Source organism: Phoxinus phoxinus, assembly GCF_949152265.1.
Source record: "Phoxinus phoxinus genome assembly, chromosome: 24".
Taxonomy (NCBI): Eukaryota; Metazoa; Chordata; class Actinopteri; order Cypriniformes; family Leuciscidae; genus Phoxinus; species Phoxinus phoxinus.
Genome location: NC_136899.1, coordinates 11,498,295 through 11,517,952, shown reverse-complemented (window position 1 = coordinate 11,517,952; position 19,658 = coordinate 11,498,295). Strand labels below are relative to the sequence as shown.

Genomic DNA, 19,658 nt, shown 5'->3' with positions numbered 1-19,658 from the left:
CTCCCTTAAAATACTTACCATTGTACTGTACATGTACATTCCGGCAAAATATCAAAGTTACTAGCTAATATAACTGCAAAAATGTTTGCCATTTAGTATTATGATTTTTCAGTATTAAATGGCAAATGTATAATAACTATCATTTATTTGGTGGAAACTAAAGTTATTATGATTGCAAATATTTAAAAAGCTAAGCAAGAAGAATAATCAAGAACTATAGTTTACACAATAATAGAATACTAGTTATTTAGGGCCTACACAAAATTAAACTAAACTTAAACGTCAGTACTATTAGCATACTAGAAGCATAACCTCCAAAACCTAGTTCAGCACTTTCGCTCTAAGGTCAATTATTGCAATAATTGGTGAAAAATCGTCCCTAACTTCAAACAGTAATTAAATGCATTGTAGCCATTTTTAAGGTTAATTATGCCGCCATCTCGTGGAATAAACCATGAATAAACACATGCCAATAAGTATTCATTTGAAAAGGTAGAAGAGTTCCAGAAATAATTAATAATTTAATCGTTTCTTTCAATTATAGCTTGATTATTTAGTGATAATAACAGAATGCCTAACAGGATGAAAATCAAGCGCTAGGCATTGCTGAGTGTCAAAGACAATCCATATATTTCAAATAAGTTATTGGTAATATTGATTTCTGTAAATTCATTTTAAAATGTTGGACGCAAACGAACTAATTCAACAAAACATCACAATCGAACCTGGCTAATTCTTGTCACTTCCTGGAGGATGGTGTCATCAGAGCCAGACAATTCTATGATGTCATTAAGCAACTGACTGATATTGCAAAAGACTAGAATTGAAAGTGAAACTGAGAACAAAGGTAAATCCTATAAAATGAGGATCGATTACAACATTCCCAATAATATTTTAATACATTTTATGTCACTAGTGCAAAATGCCAATTACACAGCAAAAGTTCAGTGACATTTTTATTTGTGTATGGTAGAAAGCAAATATTGATACTGACATAATGACATAAAATAAATGTGGAAAATTGAACTACACGATTCAGGGAGCAGGGTACACGGTGAACTCCGAGAAAACGCTACGCTGTGAATATGCTAGCCTACAAATGATGCCCGTGAAGTGAAGTGTGAACGCATTGAATATGATATGTTCCGTTGGTGAATACAGTAGCTATTATTGCACAGTAGCGATAACGTTAAACGCACCAGAATAAAATATAATATCCCAGAAGTAAACAGCTGATTTACAGATTCAACAAATGAATAAGCGCGACGATTCAGGGAGCAGAGTGAATAAAATATTCAGAAGTAAACAGTGTAGCTCAGTGTTATGTCAGAATGTTTATTTTTAATCCACTAATTCTGCTTCTTTTACCGATATATTTAACGATATCATTTGCATTTCTAATTCAAACAACGTCAAACTTGAATATAAATATATTTATTACTAGTAATAAAACGAGACATGTCCATCCTCTCACACCCACGCAACACATTTCAAAAAGTTCCTGTCATGAAATCTGCAAGGTGTGCTGCAGAGGTTATTCCTGTTTGTTGGTTTTTCTAATCCGCTTCAGAATAATCTTTTTCTCGCTGCTTCGTAGAAACTAACAGGAAGAGCGGTAAATGTGGCCAACTTCCTACAGACGTACTTGACTGCACACATAAATGACCTAGGCTACTATATAAAAAAAAAATATATATATATATATACACTGTATGTACAATGCTGTCATGATTTATGTCTAAACAGTGAGCACAGGAGATAAAAAGGTGTGTTGTTTTCATATAAAAATCAATTAAAATGACCTGTGCTTATAAATTGTGACACAAGCAACAATACAAACCCAGTTTCATAAATTGTTAAAACATAGAAAAAAGAGGAAGCAAATCTTTTGAAATGAATTCTATGCAACAACAACAACAAAAGATAAAAAAAAATAATTGAATCAATAATCATAAAGTCTGATCTAACAGATCAAATTATCTTTTCTGTGCAGATGAACATGTGTCGTCAGAGGAAGATTGAGGTATTCAAGAAGTAAAAACAAGGTCAACCAACTGTGACTGCGTACTCAAGATAAAGACTGTGACAGTCTGTGAAATGCAGAGTAATAATGGTCATGGCAAATAGCAAAACAAACATAATATACACAAATATATTTCACATGAATATTTTATCATACAAAACACTGCCAGTATGAAAGACAGATTAACAACAGCAAAACAGTGTTCATGTTCTTGTGTGCCCATATCCCATAATACTAAATACAGTGTTAAAAAAGAAGGTTCTTAAATGACTGATGGTTCCATGAAGAACCTTTAACATCCATGGAACATTTCCATTCCACAAAAGGTTCTTTAGATTATTCAAACGTTCTTCACACTAAGATGTTTCTTTTGAGAACTGTTGACTGAAAGTATCTCTGAGGAACCCAACATGGCTCCTCTATGGCATCGCTGTGAAAACTCCCTTTTGGAACCTTTATCTTTAAGAGTGTACCATCACTGCTAGAGTCTTCAATTAAAGTTTAGTGATAGCAAACCGGGAATAAATTGAAATAACAGCTGGATGATTGTGCTCATTCAGATTACAAAAAAAACAAAAGAAAAACGTCTGCACATTACAAACAAGACAAGAAAGAAAAAATACCTTTCTTGAAATGTTCATAAACTGAGTCTGAGAAAGTCTCCAAGCGAGCAGAAATCACAGAAGGTATTTTCCCTTGATCGTCCATAGAGAAAAGTGTGCTTTACATAGTGATGACTGTATAGTAAACCTTTACTGGTTTCTACAGAAAAGTTCAGGGGAGTGAGAGCGCCTTGCCCAGTCGGGTCCAGAACCAAACCTGTGTGCAGGGTCTAGTGTAATCACAGATGGTGAGAAAACGGAGAATGCTGGGAAAAGGCTTCTTCATTGTTTTGTAGACGACAGGGATCAGACGTTTAGAGCGAGCTCCTGCAGAAGAGACAAAACGAAAAGAACATTTCTATGCTGCTTTTATAGAACAGCTTACAATATTGATCATATATCATATAAAGAGATGAAAACATATATAGTACAATAACTGTAGAATTCAATGGTTAAAATATGTCACCACCTGTTGGCTCTAGAAAAACATTTTATGTGGGTAAATTAAATATAGGAGGACTATTTCAAAAGCCTGTTGCAAGTGACTGCTGCCAGGTGGCGATATGACCGTTAATCACAATAGTCATGGTCATGTGATCAGCCTCCATGACCAAACATTCAGCTCAAGTTTGAACAAAATCACTTAATGCACACAGAAAATAGGAGACACTTCCTTTTTTCTTTTTTTTTCACCAGAAATGCATATCCTAGCCATGGCAAAACCAATAGGCCTAAGCTATAAAAAGCATTTTATACTATATAGACATTAAATCTTAAAATGTAAACTGTTATCGTCTAGCTCTAATCTGCTAAATGCTCCACAAAATGTTGTGGGCAAAATCCAGTCATTTCAATAGGAATCAGCACGATCTGGAGTTTTGTGCAAAAGGTGTAAAGTTCCCCATGCAGATTTCAATTAATTTTTAAGTTGCTTTGAAACAATAGGTGCGCCCAAATTCGCGTACTTATGCACTATCCTGTGACGTTTAGTGGTATAAACAGTGCGAGTAGTGTGTTCACACTGGAAGTTCCAAATAGAAAAGGTAGACTTTAAATACCCGGATGATGCACTAAATTAACAGAAAAAAACAAGTGTGGAATGTTGGACACTTCATGCACTCAACTGTCCACTATCAGACTCCAATGTTGAATTAAAAGATTACAGTATAAAATGCGAGTACACGGATGAGTACATAGTGTATAAGTGCATAGTCATTTGTGACACAGCTAATGTGTGAATTTGTAAAAAAAGAAGAAAAAAAAGTGCTATACAAATAAACTTGACTTGACTATAAAAATTATATTTGCAATTTAGCATCTTCAATGTCACGGCATTATGCTGTTTAAATTTGATGACAATCACATGAATCCTATTTAAAAGTTCACTGCATTAAAAAAATCATTCAAGTTATTTGGCTCAATGAGAACTATAAATGTACAGAGTATCATACGCATGTGTCGTATATGTATGACATATGCAGCAAGTTTATGTACCCTGTAAAAAAGGGTGCTGAGAGTCTGCCACCATGACCATGCCTAATGGCCGACAACTCTGATCTGTGTTCAAATTTGAGATTTTAAGCATGTTAAGTGCCTCAAAAAGCCCTATGACCCTAACAAGCTCACTTACGGAAGTAATAAAAAAAGTAATGCAACTCAAATAAATATTAAAGATATTATACCTGGGCAAAGGCTGAGTGCAAACTTAGTCTGAAAGTCACAGGCATCACTGTCCAGATAGTCATCGGAAATGACCACCACCATCCTCTTACACCTATGGGACATTATTTTTTTTTATTTTTTTATTACAATTTATTACAAACATGTAAAGTAGATATTAGACAATCTATTAAATAATATTAACTAGACATGCTCCAATATTAAAATTCCAGCCAATACTGATACGCTGATTTTTGAAATTCTGTTATGGCTGATAAACAATAAATCACTGATATGATATTATATACATATCAGTATATCAACAAATAAAAAATAAACAACGAAAGTCATCACGACTGTACGATATAAAGATTTGATATTCAGTTTTAGAAATATTCCAGCTAAATATTACAATGAAAAGTTTTGTTAAATAATTGTGTGTGTGTGTGTGTGTGTGTGTGTGTTGAGCATTAGATGAAAAATAACCCTAAACAGACCTTTTTTCTATGAGCTCACTGGCGATGGTCCACACACACGTGCCAGGAAGGACATCTCGGTCAAACACACACAGCTTCAGGTTGTAGTCAGTCTGTTCCAACTGTTTGATCATCTCATGGACAAACTGGAAGTCATTCTGACAATAGCAGATGAAGGCATCAAAGGTCTCCGGTGTTAGTCCTGTTGACAACGGAGACATTGATTAGTTTGGTAAACTGATAAACAACTAACTCCACAGTGCATTCAGACTGAACAAGGAAAAAACTCACCTAGTGGATCATCATACAGCGTGATTCCTTCTCGCTCCTTTGTGCGGGGCCCGCAGCTGTCCACCACTGGAACCTGGACGGGCTTCCTCAGTTGTCTTTCCAAATACTTCCTGCAGTCATCATCTGTGCAGAAACACCAACAAGATACAATAACACTTAGTTGTTGGAGACTTTCGCTACTTGTCCACAATAGTCAATGCCATTGCATGTTTAAAATGGTAGTCATGATTATTCATTATTTTCTCAGTTGTGGTCTTTGAGCATATTTGTGTTCAAAAGATCTCATGTAATAATGTCTGTTGTTTCCATAATAACAGAAATATAAGCTGAAAGAAGAAAGTCATACACACGTAGGATGAATTGAGGGTTAGTAAATTATGGGATACATTTTATTTTTGGGTGAACTAACCCTTTTATTAAGTAGACAAGAATTACAAATAAACATGACATTTCTTATTCATTTTTCTCTACTTATGGGTTAATACGGTATAAGCAAGGGAATATAAAATAATAACAACAATCCTAATATTAATCATATATTTACTAAATAAAGCAATTCAATTAATTTTAATTATTTAAAATATTAGTAGCAAATATTTTAATTATTAATAATAATTGTAATATTTTATAATATACTTTTTTAGACATATTAGTAGCAACAGTAAATATATATGTTGTATTATATATTATTACAACAAGCTAAATCACATAAAGTATAATTATAATAGGCCTGTAACTAAAATATGGATGACATACCTATAATCTCTTTGAGATCTGATATAACATCTTTCCTTTCCGCTTTCTCTAAAATCGACAGTAAATTTGCTACTGTGGCATCTGGACGAGTTTCCCACTCCGTTAAAATCTTTTCAAAGGGATAGTCTCTTTTCTCGAAATTTTTGATCTCCAGGTAGGTATAGTCCATCATTTCGGCGACTGTCCTCCAGTCTGCTGCCACTGTGTTTTGAGGATTCAAATACAGTCCCAGTTTCTTTCGGAAATTGCAGTTTAAAGCTGTTACTGGAATCTCCTCATGGTTTATACTTAACTTTGATGCCATATTTACGGGCACAATCTCGCTGTTATCCTCTGAGGTTGTTTATATCCTCGTTTAACAACAGAAGAGAACGTGATTTAAAAACTAAAATTAAGGTGTCATTTACTGAGGATACCGATAAACTGAAGGAAATCAAAATTTACGAATATATGCTACGCAGTACAGTAAAATGAACAACAACCCATGTGTTGACTCCAAGTGAAGATTGAGGAAATGTTCGCAAAACTAGAAAACGTCAGAGCAATGACGAAATAAGCGTACAGCCAATGGACTCATGAGCGTGCGAAGTTTACGGAAACAAGGGAGGATCGACTGTTTCAGGATCGGTTGTTAGAATATTGTGCGTCATAGAGAAAGCAGCAAAAAACTGATCTCGGGTCTGCTTGCAGGGGCACAGCGCTAAACACCAAATATGGACAATTTCCGAAACTTTTACGCTAGAAAGTTGTGGAGAGAAAAAAGGCTTCAAATGGTCTCCTTTCCAAGAGCGTTTTGGTTCATTGTATTGAATATTAGGTAAATGATTGTCTATGTTTGGAATTCTCTGTGTTGAATTTATTGTTAATTATTATAATTTAGACAACATTTAGAGTAAATTGAACACAGATAATTCTCCAAACATTGTTCCGGTAAATCAAATTAATGTATCAAGTGTTTAATTTCACTAAAAAGTCTTGGAAAAAGAAATGTTGGCATAGTTATTTTACAACAACAACAAAAAGAAAGCTTCAGCAGCAAAGCAATTTTGTTTACAGTGGTTCAACCAACATGCAGGAAGCAATTTTGTTGTCATGTGACAATAAACCAAACCATAACACATAGATGACCACTTTAGAATATTACATATTTTATGAAAGTGCACATTTTGTTCACGTCAAATGAAGTAGCCCCAAGAAAAGTCCTTGATATTCAAACCTCAAAGAAAAGTTATAATAAAAAATGCAGGAAAAGTATTGCAGTACTTTTTACTTAGTAGCCTACTCTGACTAGTAATCATAGCACACAGCTGTCTTACAGCCATTTCCCTTGCTTTTCAAAACCAAACTGAAACAGTTGGCCCTTCTCACTTCCTATTTCCGAATAAATGAAGAAAATATTCTGAATGTGCACATTATTCAAACTTTTTCACAGTTTGCCTATAATCTACATCATAAATCACTGGCAAAAGGAAAAACTCCCCTCAAAATGTATTTTTAGGTATAACTTTTCAACACCCTTGACTAAACCAGGACATTTGCAGAGATTTGTAAAAACAACCAAAAATACAATATTGTATCCAATACAATAAATACAAACACATGAAAATTAGAGCTACAGTTGGTCATAATGTCCTCAGAATGTGAGCAGCAGTTTCTGTATATCTGCATGTGAAAACAGATTCGGAAAGAGCAACACAAAACCACACAATTTTTTTTTCATTTCCCCTTCCTCATTCCAGTCTGTAACCTGAGCAGATGCCTCACTACTCTGTGTGATGCAGCTCAAGAAAAAGCACCAATCCGCTACATCTCATCCTCAGAAACCCTTTTTCTTGGAGAAGTAGAAGTCAATGCCTCTGTCTTTGTGTTGTCTTGGTGTGTAAGATGAGCCCTTCTTCCCTTTTGCTGATGATGGACCAGACTGAAAAAGAAACCACAAATATATTGTGTTGTTTTTTTTAAAATACAAGCTTACATTTTCCCCTAATAGTCAATAATAATCAGTTGTTAATAATCGTACTGATTTCTTGTTGACGTGGCGGCTCCACTCGGGCGCGATGACGATGGGCGAGGGGTATGTGTCGTTGAGCGAAACCTTGGCGTGTGAGAGTGCCGAGTTGCTGAGGGTCCATGGCGTGTGCACGTCCCCACCTTTAATACCTCCAAGCTCTGGAACCCACTGCCGGACATAATCCCCCTTCACAGATACAATATTTAGTGGCAATTTTGCGCAGAAAAATACCTTATTATGCTGCATTAATATCTCAGCACATCAGACGCATGTGTAACTGTCTCTTCCTATAGTTAAACTAACGTTCATAGCAGAACCTGCTTAAGTGACACTAAAAAGCATTTGAAAGTGGAAAATACCAGGGCGTGCATTTACAAATATATATATATATATATATATAATAAAATAAAACAGTTTAGGCCATAAGGCAGCTGTTAATTAATTTTAATTAATCATTTAAATATCCATTTTATTTGCTGATATTAGATAGACTGTAACTGAGCATTACTAATCTGTTAATTTCTTAACATTTATGTAGACTAAAACAATGGTTTGATATGGTTTCTCTTTCCAATTTTGGTTTTCTTTTAATTGTTTTAGAATTATTTACTGTTTAAATTATGTTCAATTGTGACAACTTACCCCTATAGTATGCCGAACATTGTCAAAAAAAAGTGCAAAATGTGTACAGTGAAAAACCACGTTTTTACCAAGTTCCACTTGGTAAAAAAATCAATAATAAATAATAATAACCCTTTAAAAATAAAAAGTGTGACAACTAGACAACTATTCTCTCTTACATTTTTTGCTTAGATGTTCAAACAAAATATATGACTCAGAATGCAAGTGTTTTTTTGTTTTATGAGTTAATACTGTAAAAGACCTGTAAAAACTACTGCTTACGTTATTGTCATAGTCCAGTCCTTGTTTGATCATATTAAACTTCCTGTTTTCTCGCGGGTCATTTCCTATTCCGGCACTATAGAGCCAGTTTCCATAGTTGCTGCAGACGTCATGGTCCACCTTGATGACAATGAAAGATAATAGCGCATCAAACGACAGCAAAGAGCAGGAAGCATCAACCCTCTCCATCAAATAAGCTGTAGCCAATGTTTCTCACCAGTAAGTATTCAAACCACTCAGCGCCCAGTCTCCAGTCTAAGCCCAAATCCTTGGTCAGAAAGCTGGCCACATTTTGACGTCCTCTGTTGGACATGAATCCTGTCAGCGCAAGCTCCCTCATGTTCGCATCTACAAACGGCACGCCGGTTCTCCCCTCTGGACAACATGTGAAAAATGTCTTGCGATTAATTCACAGAAAATCAATTGAAATGTGCATTCTTCGAAATTAAAGGGATAGTTCACCCAAGAATGAAAATGTTGTCATCACTTACTTACCATCAAGTTGTTCCAAACCTGTGTGTGTTTCTTTCTTCTGGTGAACACAAAAGAAGATATTTTGAAGAATGTTGGCAATCAAACATTTGACGGTAGCCGTTGACTTCCATAGTAGGAAAACAATACTATGGAAGTCAATAGGTGCCATCAGCTGTTTGATTACCAACATTCTTCAAAATATCTTCTTTTGTGGAACGAAAGAAACTGATTTAGAGGTTTGGAACAACTTGAGGGTGAGTAAATTATGACAACATTTGAATACTAGCAGGGACACATTACCTTTCCATGCACAGAACCATGTCATATCTGTCTTCCAGGGCACATGCTTGTCTTGCAGACCTTCAGTTCATGAGGGAGGACAAATTATCATATTAATCATTTAAACATCCATTTCATTTGAATATTATATTTGAATGTAATTGAGCACTGCAAAGCTTTTATTCAAGAAGCAAGAATGCATTAAATTGAGCAAAAGTAACAGTAAACCATTTATAATGTTAGAAAAATAGTTTTTTCTATTCATCAAAGAATCCTGGATAAAAGTTATCACAGTTTTCACAAAAGTGTTGAGCACCACAAACGTTTTCAACATTGATGATAATCTATGCATATCAGGATATTAGATTTCTTTTTTTCAATTCAATTCAATTATGCTGAAAATTCAGCTTAGCCATCATAGGAATAAATTACATTTTAAAATGTGTTAAACAAGAAAACAGCTATTTTAAAGTCCCCTCGTAGTCAATCATTTTATCCCTTAAAACATATTAAAAGTTTTTGGGGTAGAATATGCTTGAACACATGTAAGATCCAGACCGGTGGAACAGAATATGCAGCTTTAACAGTCACGTCTTTATGAAAGTTTTTCATACACGTAATTGATACACTTGTTAAGCGACTTTCAAAAGGTGATTTACTCTATTTTGGTTGCTATAGTGTTTTTACTGTATTTTTGATCAAATAAATGCAGCCTTGATGAGCATAATAAACGTATTTCAAAAACATAAAAAAATCTTAAACAAAACAAATCCAAACTTACCATTCAAATGAAATATTCTGTCTCCATATTTTAAACCCACAAACTTGAAGTAATCTCTCCACAGAAGTTCAAATATCACCCTGGTGAAGACAAATTTAGTATCCTTGCACATAAAAACCTGAAATGAGTTCATCTTCTTTGAAAACACATTCCAGTTACTCACCAGTACGTGCTTTGGTTGGCGGTTCGTTCGGCCTCATACTTCTTTATCTGGTCATAGATGTACCTGGGTGATATGCAGCCCAACGCAAGCCTGAAGTAAAGTGAAGGAGGGTCAGCATTAGTCTGTGTTTTGCTTATGCATTATGAAAACATAATTTCGAAGGCTCACCAAGGAGAAAACTTTGTAGAATAGTCCACTCCGATCATGCCATTCCGAGTCTCCTTATAAGACGCAACGGCATTCTGTGATAAAACAAGAACATGAAATAACCCTCTTTCATTGATGAAGTTATTGTTAGGAAAAAGGAAGTAGCAGGCCTCACTGTATCCCAGAAGTAATGTTTCAGCCTATCAAGAGCCTCGGTCTCTCCACCGCGGCATGGGAAGGCCGAGCGGCAGTCCATCAATGGCTCTGAAACCACAGATAGGAAATATATCATGGCTATTCATTGTGGTCAACATAAGATCAATTGTTTTATCCTCCAAATATCCTTCTGAGGATTATTCAGTCATCTGAGAGGAAATCAGAGCACAATTCATGTAAAACTGCAATATTAAGAAAGCGGAAATATGATTCAGCCTTTTCACCGTCCTACTGACTGTTATGTTTTGTATCTAGAGATATTAGTGCAGTTTACTCTAAATGTGATTTACCTGTTAAGTGTCAGTAGCTATGTTTACATAAAACCATTCCGATATGATTTCGAATATAGTTTTTATATGAACGCTAAATAAAGTGATCAGGTTGATGTGTGCGTTACCATGGATACACATATTCCAGTATGGTTACTGTATGTAACTCAAGGTACCTGTTTGTCCCAGGCCCTCAAATGTAGGTATAGGACCCTCTTCCAGTCCAAGGGGAAGAGCTTTAACCTGTTCCGGGGTGGAAAGGACCGGTCGCACTCTGCCTTGTCCCTCAACCACCTTTCTGAACTGGGTGTAAACATCAGGTAACCTTTCAAAGACAGCGGAAATGAACAGGAAACACGTTTAAATTGCTGACCTCACATGCACTGAAACCGACACTGTAATTAGTAAACAGGTCTTAGAAAAAGGAAGTAACAGTAACAGTGGAATTAAAATAGTTTCCAGTACTTTTCTGTAAAGTTTCCAAGGAAAGTTAACTTGTTTTACAAAGCTTAGCTAGGATGAAGTTGCTAAATGAGCCGTTTAAAGTGGCTAACATGAATGGACTAAAGTAACTGGTAAAACAATCATTTTATTTTATTTTTTATTATATGTCAGCACCAAAATCTATTTTAATGACAAGAACAGATTAGTTTAAAAGACAATATACAGTATATGTATATAAAACACAATATATATATATAAATAATGTACCGGTATACATAAAACACAATAGAAAAACAATAATGTCTTAAATAAATATTCTTAAAACTTCTATTAAAAAAATTCCTTAAATATATAATTAGAAAATTTGTGATGTGGTGTTTTGCATTCTCAGATAACGTTTTCTTACATACTTTTGAAATCAAGTTCCTGTTTGGAAAAATAGTTGAAAGAAAGAACAGTATACGGAAGATCTAAAATTATTATTTTTTAAATCATAATTTAATTATATTAATGGCAAAATATTATGTAGGGAGGCACAGACAGTTTACATAATACTCCCCAAATTTTGTAACATTATCATTAACTGTCTAAGCTCATGCAGGGATTAACTCAACTTAACTAAACACGAGTGTTGTTAGTTAACTAAAACTGTTAAAAATCATTTCTTTAATAGAAATAAAGCTGTAATAAAACATAACTATTGGTCGCAATCTTTAAAAAATAAAACAAAACAAAATATATATATATATATATATATTTACTTTACTTAAATATTTACTATAATACATAAATACTTATTGAAATAAATAGGTTGAAGTATTAAAATTAATAAAACTTATAGTAATAAAAATAAGTGGAAGGGATATTAATAGAATGAAAAACTATAATAAAACTGACAAAAGCACATAACTAAATAAAATAAAAAGGCAAATTCAAAATATAAATAAACACTATAATAGCAGATAAATAATACTAATTGATATTATAATACACTGCAACACTTGTCCTACCCTCCAATGTGCCCGAATGGCAGATCATCTCTGTGGTAAAGTGTAGAGCCCCAGAAAGTCTGAACTTTGACTTTGTTTTGGCAGCAGATGTCCTTTAGCTTCTTCTCCACAGTCTTTTCCTCTGACGCCACCTTCAGGCAATAGACAGAAAGACTGCAAATACTGAACTTGTACATTGACAGCTTACAGCACTGTATGTGGCCACTCTGAAACGCACCTCCTCATGAAACGCCACAGCTGAGACTGAACCCAGCTGCTTAATCAAATCACCAACAACCTCCTCCGGCTTTCCTTGCCTGACCAACAGCGTGCTGCACAAGGGCATACACACATATATTCATCATAAAACATCAGTATATGTGGAGGACAGAATGTACATCCTGTGTGTGATGGGAAATGCCCACCTGCCCCGTTTCTTCAGTGTTGATCTCAGGTCTTTCACACTGTCCAGGAGGAAAAGTAAACGGAACGGACCAGTCTTGGGGAAGTTGAAGTGCTGGGTGCCCTGGTAATGACGTGGGTCGAAGCAGTAGAGGGGGATTATGTGCTCTGCATTCCTCTGAGCCCAGTGAAACACCTGGAATGGAGTCAACCGGTTTGTCATGTTTTTTTAATAGGTCACACAAAGCTTAACGTGTCAAAGCAAGCAGAGCAGTTCATACAATTTGAACAGTGTGGTTTATAGACCTACAATTTGTTTACTAATTCAAAAGATAAATATATAGGTAAATATATTGGGTAGTTTGTCGGTAAGGGTCACAAGGGGCATGGTCACATGCTAGCACTTCTTATTCTTGAACTGACCAAAGTATGTAAAGGGAGAAGGTTACATTAAAAACATACATTTTAACATTAAATTATGATGCTAAATAAATCTATACAGTATTTAATGCAATTACATCAGAAGTAACTGTAATTAAATTACAGAAAAATTTGTAATCCCTTTAATTTATCAAGGGAAAAGTAATTACATTACAATAATTAGATTACTTATAAATTAATTATATGTGTATATATATAATTTATAAGTAATCTAATTATTGTAATGTAATTACTTTTATATATTAAATATGTTATATATATATATATATATATATATATATTTATATATATATATATATATATTATATATATATATATATATATATATATATATATATATATATATATATATATATATATATATATATATATGAAATCTGAGAAATGAAATGAAATCTGAGAAAACCAAATCTGCCAATTGAAATTTTAAAGATCATGTGAGACAATTAATACAAAAATAAGGCTAAACTTTTAATATTTTTTTTTTCCATCGAGTCATTTCTTATGTATGGAATAATTTAATTATCAGAAAAATAATGCACGCCCGATGTTATAATGCGGCCACACACGCGAAGCGGAATATATAAACATAAAGCGGCATAATATATAAATTATGTATGTTTGTGAAAGTTTAGTCCTCCATAGAAAAGCTAGCATGTGACCACGCCCCTTGTGACGAGATCGCCAAACTACCCAATGAGCGGCCAGATTTCGCCTTAAAGTCCATTTATTATTCTCAAGTGTTCCGTTTTGTGTTTAAAAAGTAATATTAGTAAGAGAATCGTTGTGACGGGTTGAATCTCGAGCAGGACATCATGTCATATCGAGCAGGACAAGTCTATGCGCGCGGATTTAAGCGCGAGTGTGGTTTGCTCGAGACAAGAGACGATTATGCTCGTTAATTTACATACAATATCTGTGATTGTGATACTTGCCTCGTTATCATGCAGACGCAGGTCGTTTCTCAGCAGACATATGACCGTACGAGAAGCGGACATCCTGGAAATCGGTCTGTAACAGTGTAAAGAAGTCTCGAGCGGTCGTGTTTACGTTGAACATGCAGTCAGACCAGCAGCAAAGAAAGAGTGACGAGCACGTTTGGTAACATGCGCGTGAGGAGGTGAGGTTACCAAACATGCAGTCAGAAAGCGCATGTGCTCTCCTTACCACCATATGGATGGCATCCATAAAAACAAAGTATTTAAACTCTTAAGCCACACTTGAATGTGAACGCGAATGTCGGCACGATTTAACAAAAAATATTACTTTTAATAAATGTTTTTTATAGGCTATATATATAAACTAAAACATTTTGTATATTTTCCTTAGACAGCGGAATGTCGTCATCCACTAAAATAATTTTTAGTTAAACACAAATTGTATTTATATAGCACTTTTTAAAACAAATCAATGCAGTTCAAAGTGCTTTACAGGCAAGAAAGATACAATACAATAAAATAAACAATTAAAAAACATATAAATATATATAAAAGCATTGTAGAACATTACAGGAAAGACAGAATATATATATATATTTTTTATTTAGATTTAAAACTATTAATATTTCCAGCATCTTCCTCCCTAAGGTTATTTCAGAGGCGAGGAGAATAATGGCTAAAAACAGCATCATCAAATCTTTTAGTTCTACTCTGTGGTATAGTTAAAAGTAAAGAATCTGATCGAGGCCTTGGATAGGTTCATATACTGAAAGCATTTTTGAGAAATAGTTTTTTTTTTTTTTAGGAAATTCATGCAATTCCTTATAAACTAATAAAAGTAAAAAATAAAATAAAAATCAATATGAAAATGTACAGGTAACCAGTGTAATGACTTTAATATAGGTGTAAAGTGATCTTTTTTTTGTCTCTATCAGTACTCGAGCAACTGTATTTTGGATTGATTGTAGTTGATTAATTGTAGTCTTAGTAGACCAGTAAGGAGGGCAATAGTCAAGTCTGCTAGTTAAATGCATGCATTATTTTTTCTTTTGGTCTTATTATATATATTTAGATGATACAATGCTGTTTTGGTAATATTATGTACTTGAGCTTTGAAATTACAAAAGACAACTCCTGTTTTTTTGTGTGTTGTTTTGCCTCTTTGCTAGTTTAAGTTTAGTTTGCTAGTTTAATCCCAGTGTATGTAGTTTAGGGGTCAATTTCTCTCTCTCTGTGCTTTTGATCCAATAATCAAAACTTCTGTTTTTATCTTGGTTGAGCTGTGAAAAATTTTGTGACATCCAGTCATTTATGTCTTGGATGCAATTTGCAAGTGAATCAATTTGCCCAATTTGAGAGCATTTGCTATTTTGCTAATAAGTAATTGCCAAAATGGCTCGGATTTGAGAAAAGCTCCAGAATCACTTATTTGTAGATGCCACTTTTTATATCGTTTTATATCGAATGCAATGTAAATCATACATTTACATTCCAGATATGTACTTTAAATATATTTATTTAAATCATATTAATGTTATTGACAACTATACGCTTCATTGAGAAATTTTACTTTTTTTTAAGCTTTGCATGAAAAATTCTATATAAACCATATTTGCAGAATAAGTATAATGGTAAACTTTACAATAATGTTTGATTTGTTAACATTAGTAAACATTCATTACATTGAAAAACACTTATGCTTTATTAATTATAGCTAATGCTGCAATATTCACTATTACCGGTACGGTACATTATTAAAATCAAAAGTTGCATCTGTTAATATTAGGCCTATTTATTGAACCTGAGCAAACAGGAACTAACAATGAACAGTTATATTTTTATTAACGCACATTAACAAATAATAAATACTGTAACAAATGTATTGCTCATAGACCTTAGGTCAGTCACAGGTTTCACATTAGCCATAATGTAGAACAATTGTCAAAACTGATACCTAGGGGAAATGAAGTGATGTACTTTGACAATATGTTATTGTAAATGTTATAATAGTGATTTTATAATGTCTAAAAATTAATACAAAAGCAAAAACTGTGAAAAGAACTATATTATTGAGTAAATGACAAAATTACCATTATAACCAGTAGATAGCAGCAGAGGACCGCTCATTGGCTCACTTAAGAGTTATAACCTTTTTTTAGTGAACGTGGCCCTGCCTACTTTAAACGTTTTGGCGTCCCGTCGTAAGCGTGAATCGTCAATCTAAATTATTTTGACAACTTTTTGCCATGAGGGTCTAGATGATGCATGTCAAGTTTCGAATGAATCGGACAAACGGCCTATGAGCAGTTCGAAAAAGTAGATTCGCGCTTGAACCCCTAATTACATAAACAATATGGCACAGACCATTGTAGACAATAAATTTATTTATTCAAATGTACAAAATCACTGATAAATGTTTCCAGGCTTTTTCATCAAGGCAGCACAGAATTCTCCATTCTTAGCCCCTCAAAAACCAGTGTGGTCTGGTTCACTCTCGGCTGAGATCATCTGAAACCCAGACCTCTCCACAATCATAATATACTGTGACTAAGGTATTTTGAATATAATGAAACATTATGACAGCTCGTTACAGTATCTATTTACAATACAATCATCTTCAGCCTCAAAGTGTCTTTGACAGCATCGCCGTGTGATACTGAAACCATCTGAAGGACATCAGAAAACACATTCCATCGTTAAATGTTTTAAAAACGACTGACCTCTCGGAATAAGGACATCAGAGAAGGCACTATTTGCAACATGAATTGCTGCTGGTGAATTTCTCGAATTCAAAACAAAAACAGTATCATAGTATCAAGTGTTGAAAGTTTTAACATTTACATTTGGACAAAATCAAAATAATATGCCATTTAAAACAATGTACATTTTATATTTTTGTTACATTGTGTATATATTTATATAATGATGACAACAACAAAAAAAGGTTGCATGTTTGAGTCGACAACTCACCATTATAATACAAATCGAGACAGCGACCGATTCAGCGACACTGAACAGTTCTGAAGTGTCCAAATTCATAATTCAAGCATATCACTTGCTCTTTGGTTGTATTTGAGTGAGAGAACAGTACAAGAATGCTAAATCACCAGCCGTAGTAGTCTTCTCTAAAATATTGCTTTGACACTTTAGGGTAATTTTTTAATAATAATACAAAAAGCTTGTTATTGTCATTCCAAACGTGAATTAAAAAAAAAAAAAAAAAGTATAAAAATATTCATTGAATCTCAGCTGATTATCCTGTGTGCTCTATGCATGAGTCCAAGATTGCAATGGGAATGTATTTACAGTGATTAACTGGGTAAAGAGTGCTTTAACTAAAACTTTACATAATATAAAAAAAGACGCGTTTATACAGTCTTCATTAGCTGAATAAAAATTCTCCGTCTCATACTGTACCACTTTGGTGGTTGTATACGTCTTATTCTGTGTCATTCTCATTTGGTTAGATTCTAACCATCAAACACAGTAATCTTAACAAAAAAAATTACTCCAATGAGTATTGTACAGTACATCTATCTTACTATTTTCTCCATGAGGTCTTGTCTATGTACTTTCAATGACACTCAGGATTGGACCCAGGGATACAGAGGTACATGAGCCATAATCAAAATCAACTCTCTTTTATGACCGAATGAATTCTGCTGTACTAAAGACCACGTTTAACTCTCGCCATCTTAAGATGACGCTCGAATACATTTGAACCAAATTCAGGCCCTATGCGGTTTGTTCAGCAACCCCTGTGGTAACACATCAGAGCGCTTGAGCTGCTTCAAGTGCATCCGATAAAGTCAACCGGCAGTAATGCATGTAAACTATGCTATTGTTTTGTTTTTTACCGGTGACACATTATGCGCCAAACTGTGCCATTATACTAAGTGTTGGCACTGCATTGTATCATCATAGCAAAGCTGGTTCAATCCCAATACAAAGGCTCTGTCCCAAATGGCATCGGGGTCAATGACAAATCAAAGCGTCCATATAAAGAAAAGGAAAAATCTTTAAAAATGTAGTTTAAAAATGTACATTTTCAGAAAAGTATTCTTCATGCTGGTTTCATATTGAGTTTGAAAAACTTTTATACCATTTTAAAGAAATGTAATGTCTATAAAAATGTAATATGGTGTAACCATCAAGTGAAAAATTATATATATTCCTCGCACCTTAAATACATAATTATTTGTGATTGTGATGTTAATCAAAATTAACAATTCATATGTGTACACTCACTATTTGTGTGATTAAAAAAAAATCAATGTAAAGTTATTTTTTTGAGATATAAATAAATGATTACATTAGGTTTTGGAGAGTCACATCACATGATGTTTTGAAACATTCCTATTTTGTTAATTTTCTTTATTATGATATAAGGGCAGCTGTAATTAATTAATTTAAATGTATTTTTGAATAAATGAATGGATCTGGACAAGAAAACCATGTTATGTCATTGACCCACTCTCGATACATTGCCGCAAGGGATGTTGGGTAATAGTATGCAGTAAACGATTGTGATGACGCGTTTCCAGTTATCAACATCGCAAATCTGTGTTATATTACCTTGGCAGTAAAAAAAAAATCTGAATTAACACTGCTGTGAGGGTGATTCTAATACAATGGCTGAGGGAGTGATGGCCATTTTGACAACATTCTCATTTCTGACCAACAAAACTAATCTCATAATATTTTTTCCATCTTTTGGGACACCATCTTGGATTTTTTTTTCTTTTGCTTTTGGAGGAAATTGGAATACAAACATATTTGCTTTCATCCCCCGTTCACCACTAAAGAAGTTTATCCGACTGTTTATCCGACGACTTCCGCTTCTGAAAACCCCGGAAATGTGAAAAGAGTCACATTCAGCAAAAGGTCACAAGTGTGTCATTTAGGACAGAGCTATGCACCATTCTGATGAACAATACGGGAAATGCTATTAGTTTTTTTTCGTCCATAGTTTCCCTCTTAACGTGATATTTGTCGAGCTGCATTGAGGAGATCTGAAATACACATCCCCTCTTTATGGTCAAGTTTGTTCTTAGTTGGCTGGTTGGTGGGTTTCTCCGGACCCTGGAAGGCAGAGTGGTGATTGTTCGCGTGATTGTGTGGTTTTCCCTGGGGATTCCAGAGAGATCCGCGATCTGTAGGATCAAAAGCTGCCCTGGACAAAGGGGTGACTGAGAAGCCCCTCGGCAGTGGGCCGCCATTTCTCTTCCACAAAGATCTGCCGCAGGAGCTCCCTGCACGCGTCGGACACTCCCTCAGGCAGGTTTGGCTTGGTCGGCTGGGTTGCGATCTTGAAAATGGCTGCCATTGCTTCATATTCAGCCCACGGGGGTTTCTGGGTTAGCATCTCTACGACCGTGCAGGCAACACTCCTGA

General features: G+C 34.5%; 3 protein-coding genes across 3 annotated transcripts in view; all 3 read right to left on the bottom strand.

Moving 5' to 3' along the window:
• Nucleotides 1–1,714: 1,714 nt before the first annotated feature.
• myd88 (MYD88 innate immune signal transduction adaptor) lies at nucleotides 1,715–6,638 on the bottom strand. The gene is made up of 5 exons (XM_079601442.1): nucleotides 5,808–6,638; nucleotides 5,052–5,174; nucleotides 4,782–4,962; nucleotides 4,308–4,399; nucleotides 1,715–2,952 (listed from the first exon to the last, which is right to left on the bottom strand). The coding sequence occupies exons 1-5, from the start codon at nucleotides 6,109–6,111 to the stop codon at nucleotides 2,798–2,800; spliced, it is 855 nt and encodes a 284-aa protein (XP_079457568.1). The 5' UTR covers nucleotides 6,112–6,638; the 3' UTR covers nucleotides 1,715–2,797.
• A 6-nt stretch (nucleotides 6,639–6,644) lies between these two features.
• On the bottom strand, nucleotides 6,645–14,592 carry cry-dash (cryptochrome DASH). The gene is made up of 14 exons (XM_079601441.1): nucleotides 14,262–14,592; nucleotides 12,909–13,081; nucleotides 12,722–12,815; nucleotides 12,505–12,635; nucleotides 11,227–11,375; nucleotides 10,741–10,829; nucleotides 10,587–10,660; nucleotides 10,419–10,508; nucleotides 10,256–10,335; nucleotides 9,496–9,555; nucleotides 8,939–9,096; nucleotides 8,722–8,841; nucleotides 7,828–8,004; nucleotides 6,645–7,728 (listed from the first exon to the last, which is right to left on the bottom strand). Exons 1-14 carry the CDS (start codon nucleotides 14,322–14,324, stop codon nucleotides 7,624–7,626), a joined length of 1,563 nt encoding a protein of 520 aa, XP_079457567.1. The 5' UTR covers nucleotides 14,325–14,592; the 3' UTR covers nucleotides 6,645–7,623.
• A 2,500-nt stretch (nucleotides 14,593–17,092) lies between these two features.
• The window catches only part of map3k22 (mitogen-activated protein kinase kinase kinase 22), a 62,045-nt gene continuing 59,479 nt past the window's right edge, over nucleotides 17,093–19,658 (bottom strand). The window contains exon 18 of the mRNA XM_079601440.1: nucleotides 17,093–19,654. Coding sequence (XP_079457566.1) covers nucleotides 19,426–19,654 — 229 coding nt within the window. The 3' untranslated portion in view covers nucleotides 17,093–19,425. The remainder of the gene's footprint in view (nucleotides 19,655–19,658) is intronic.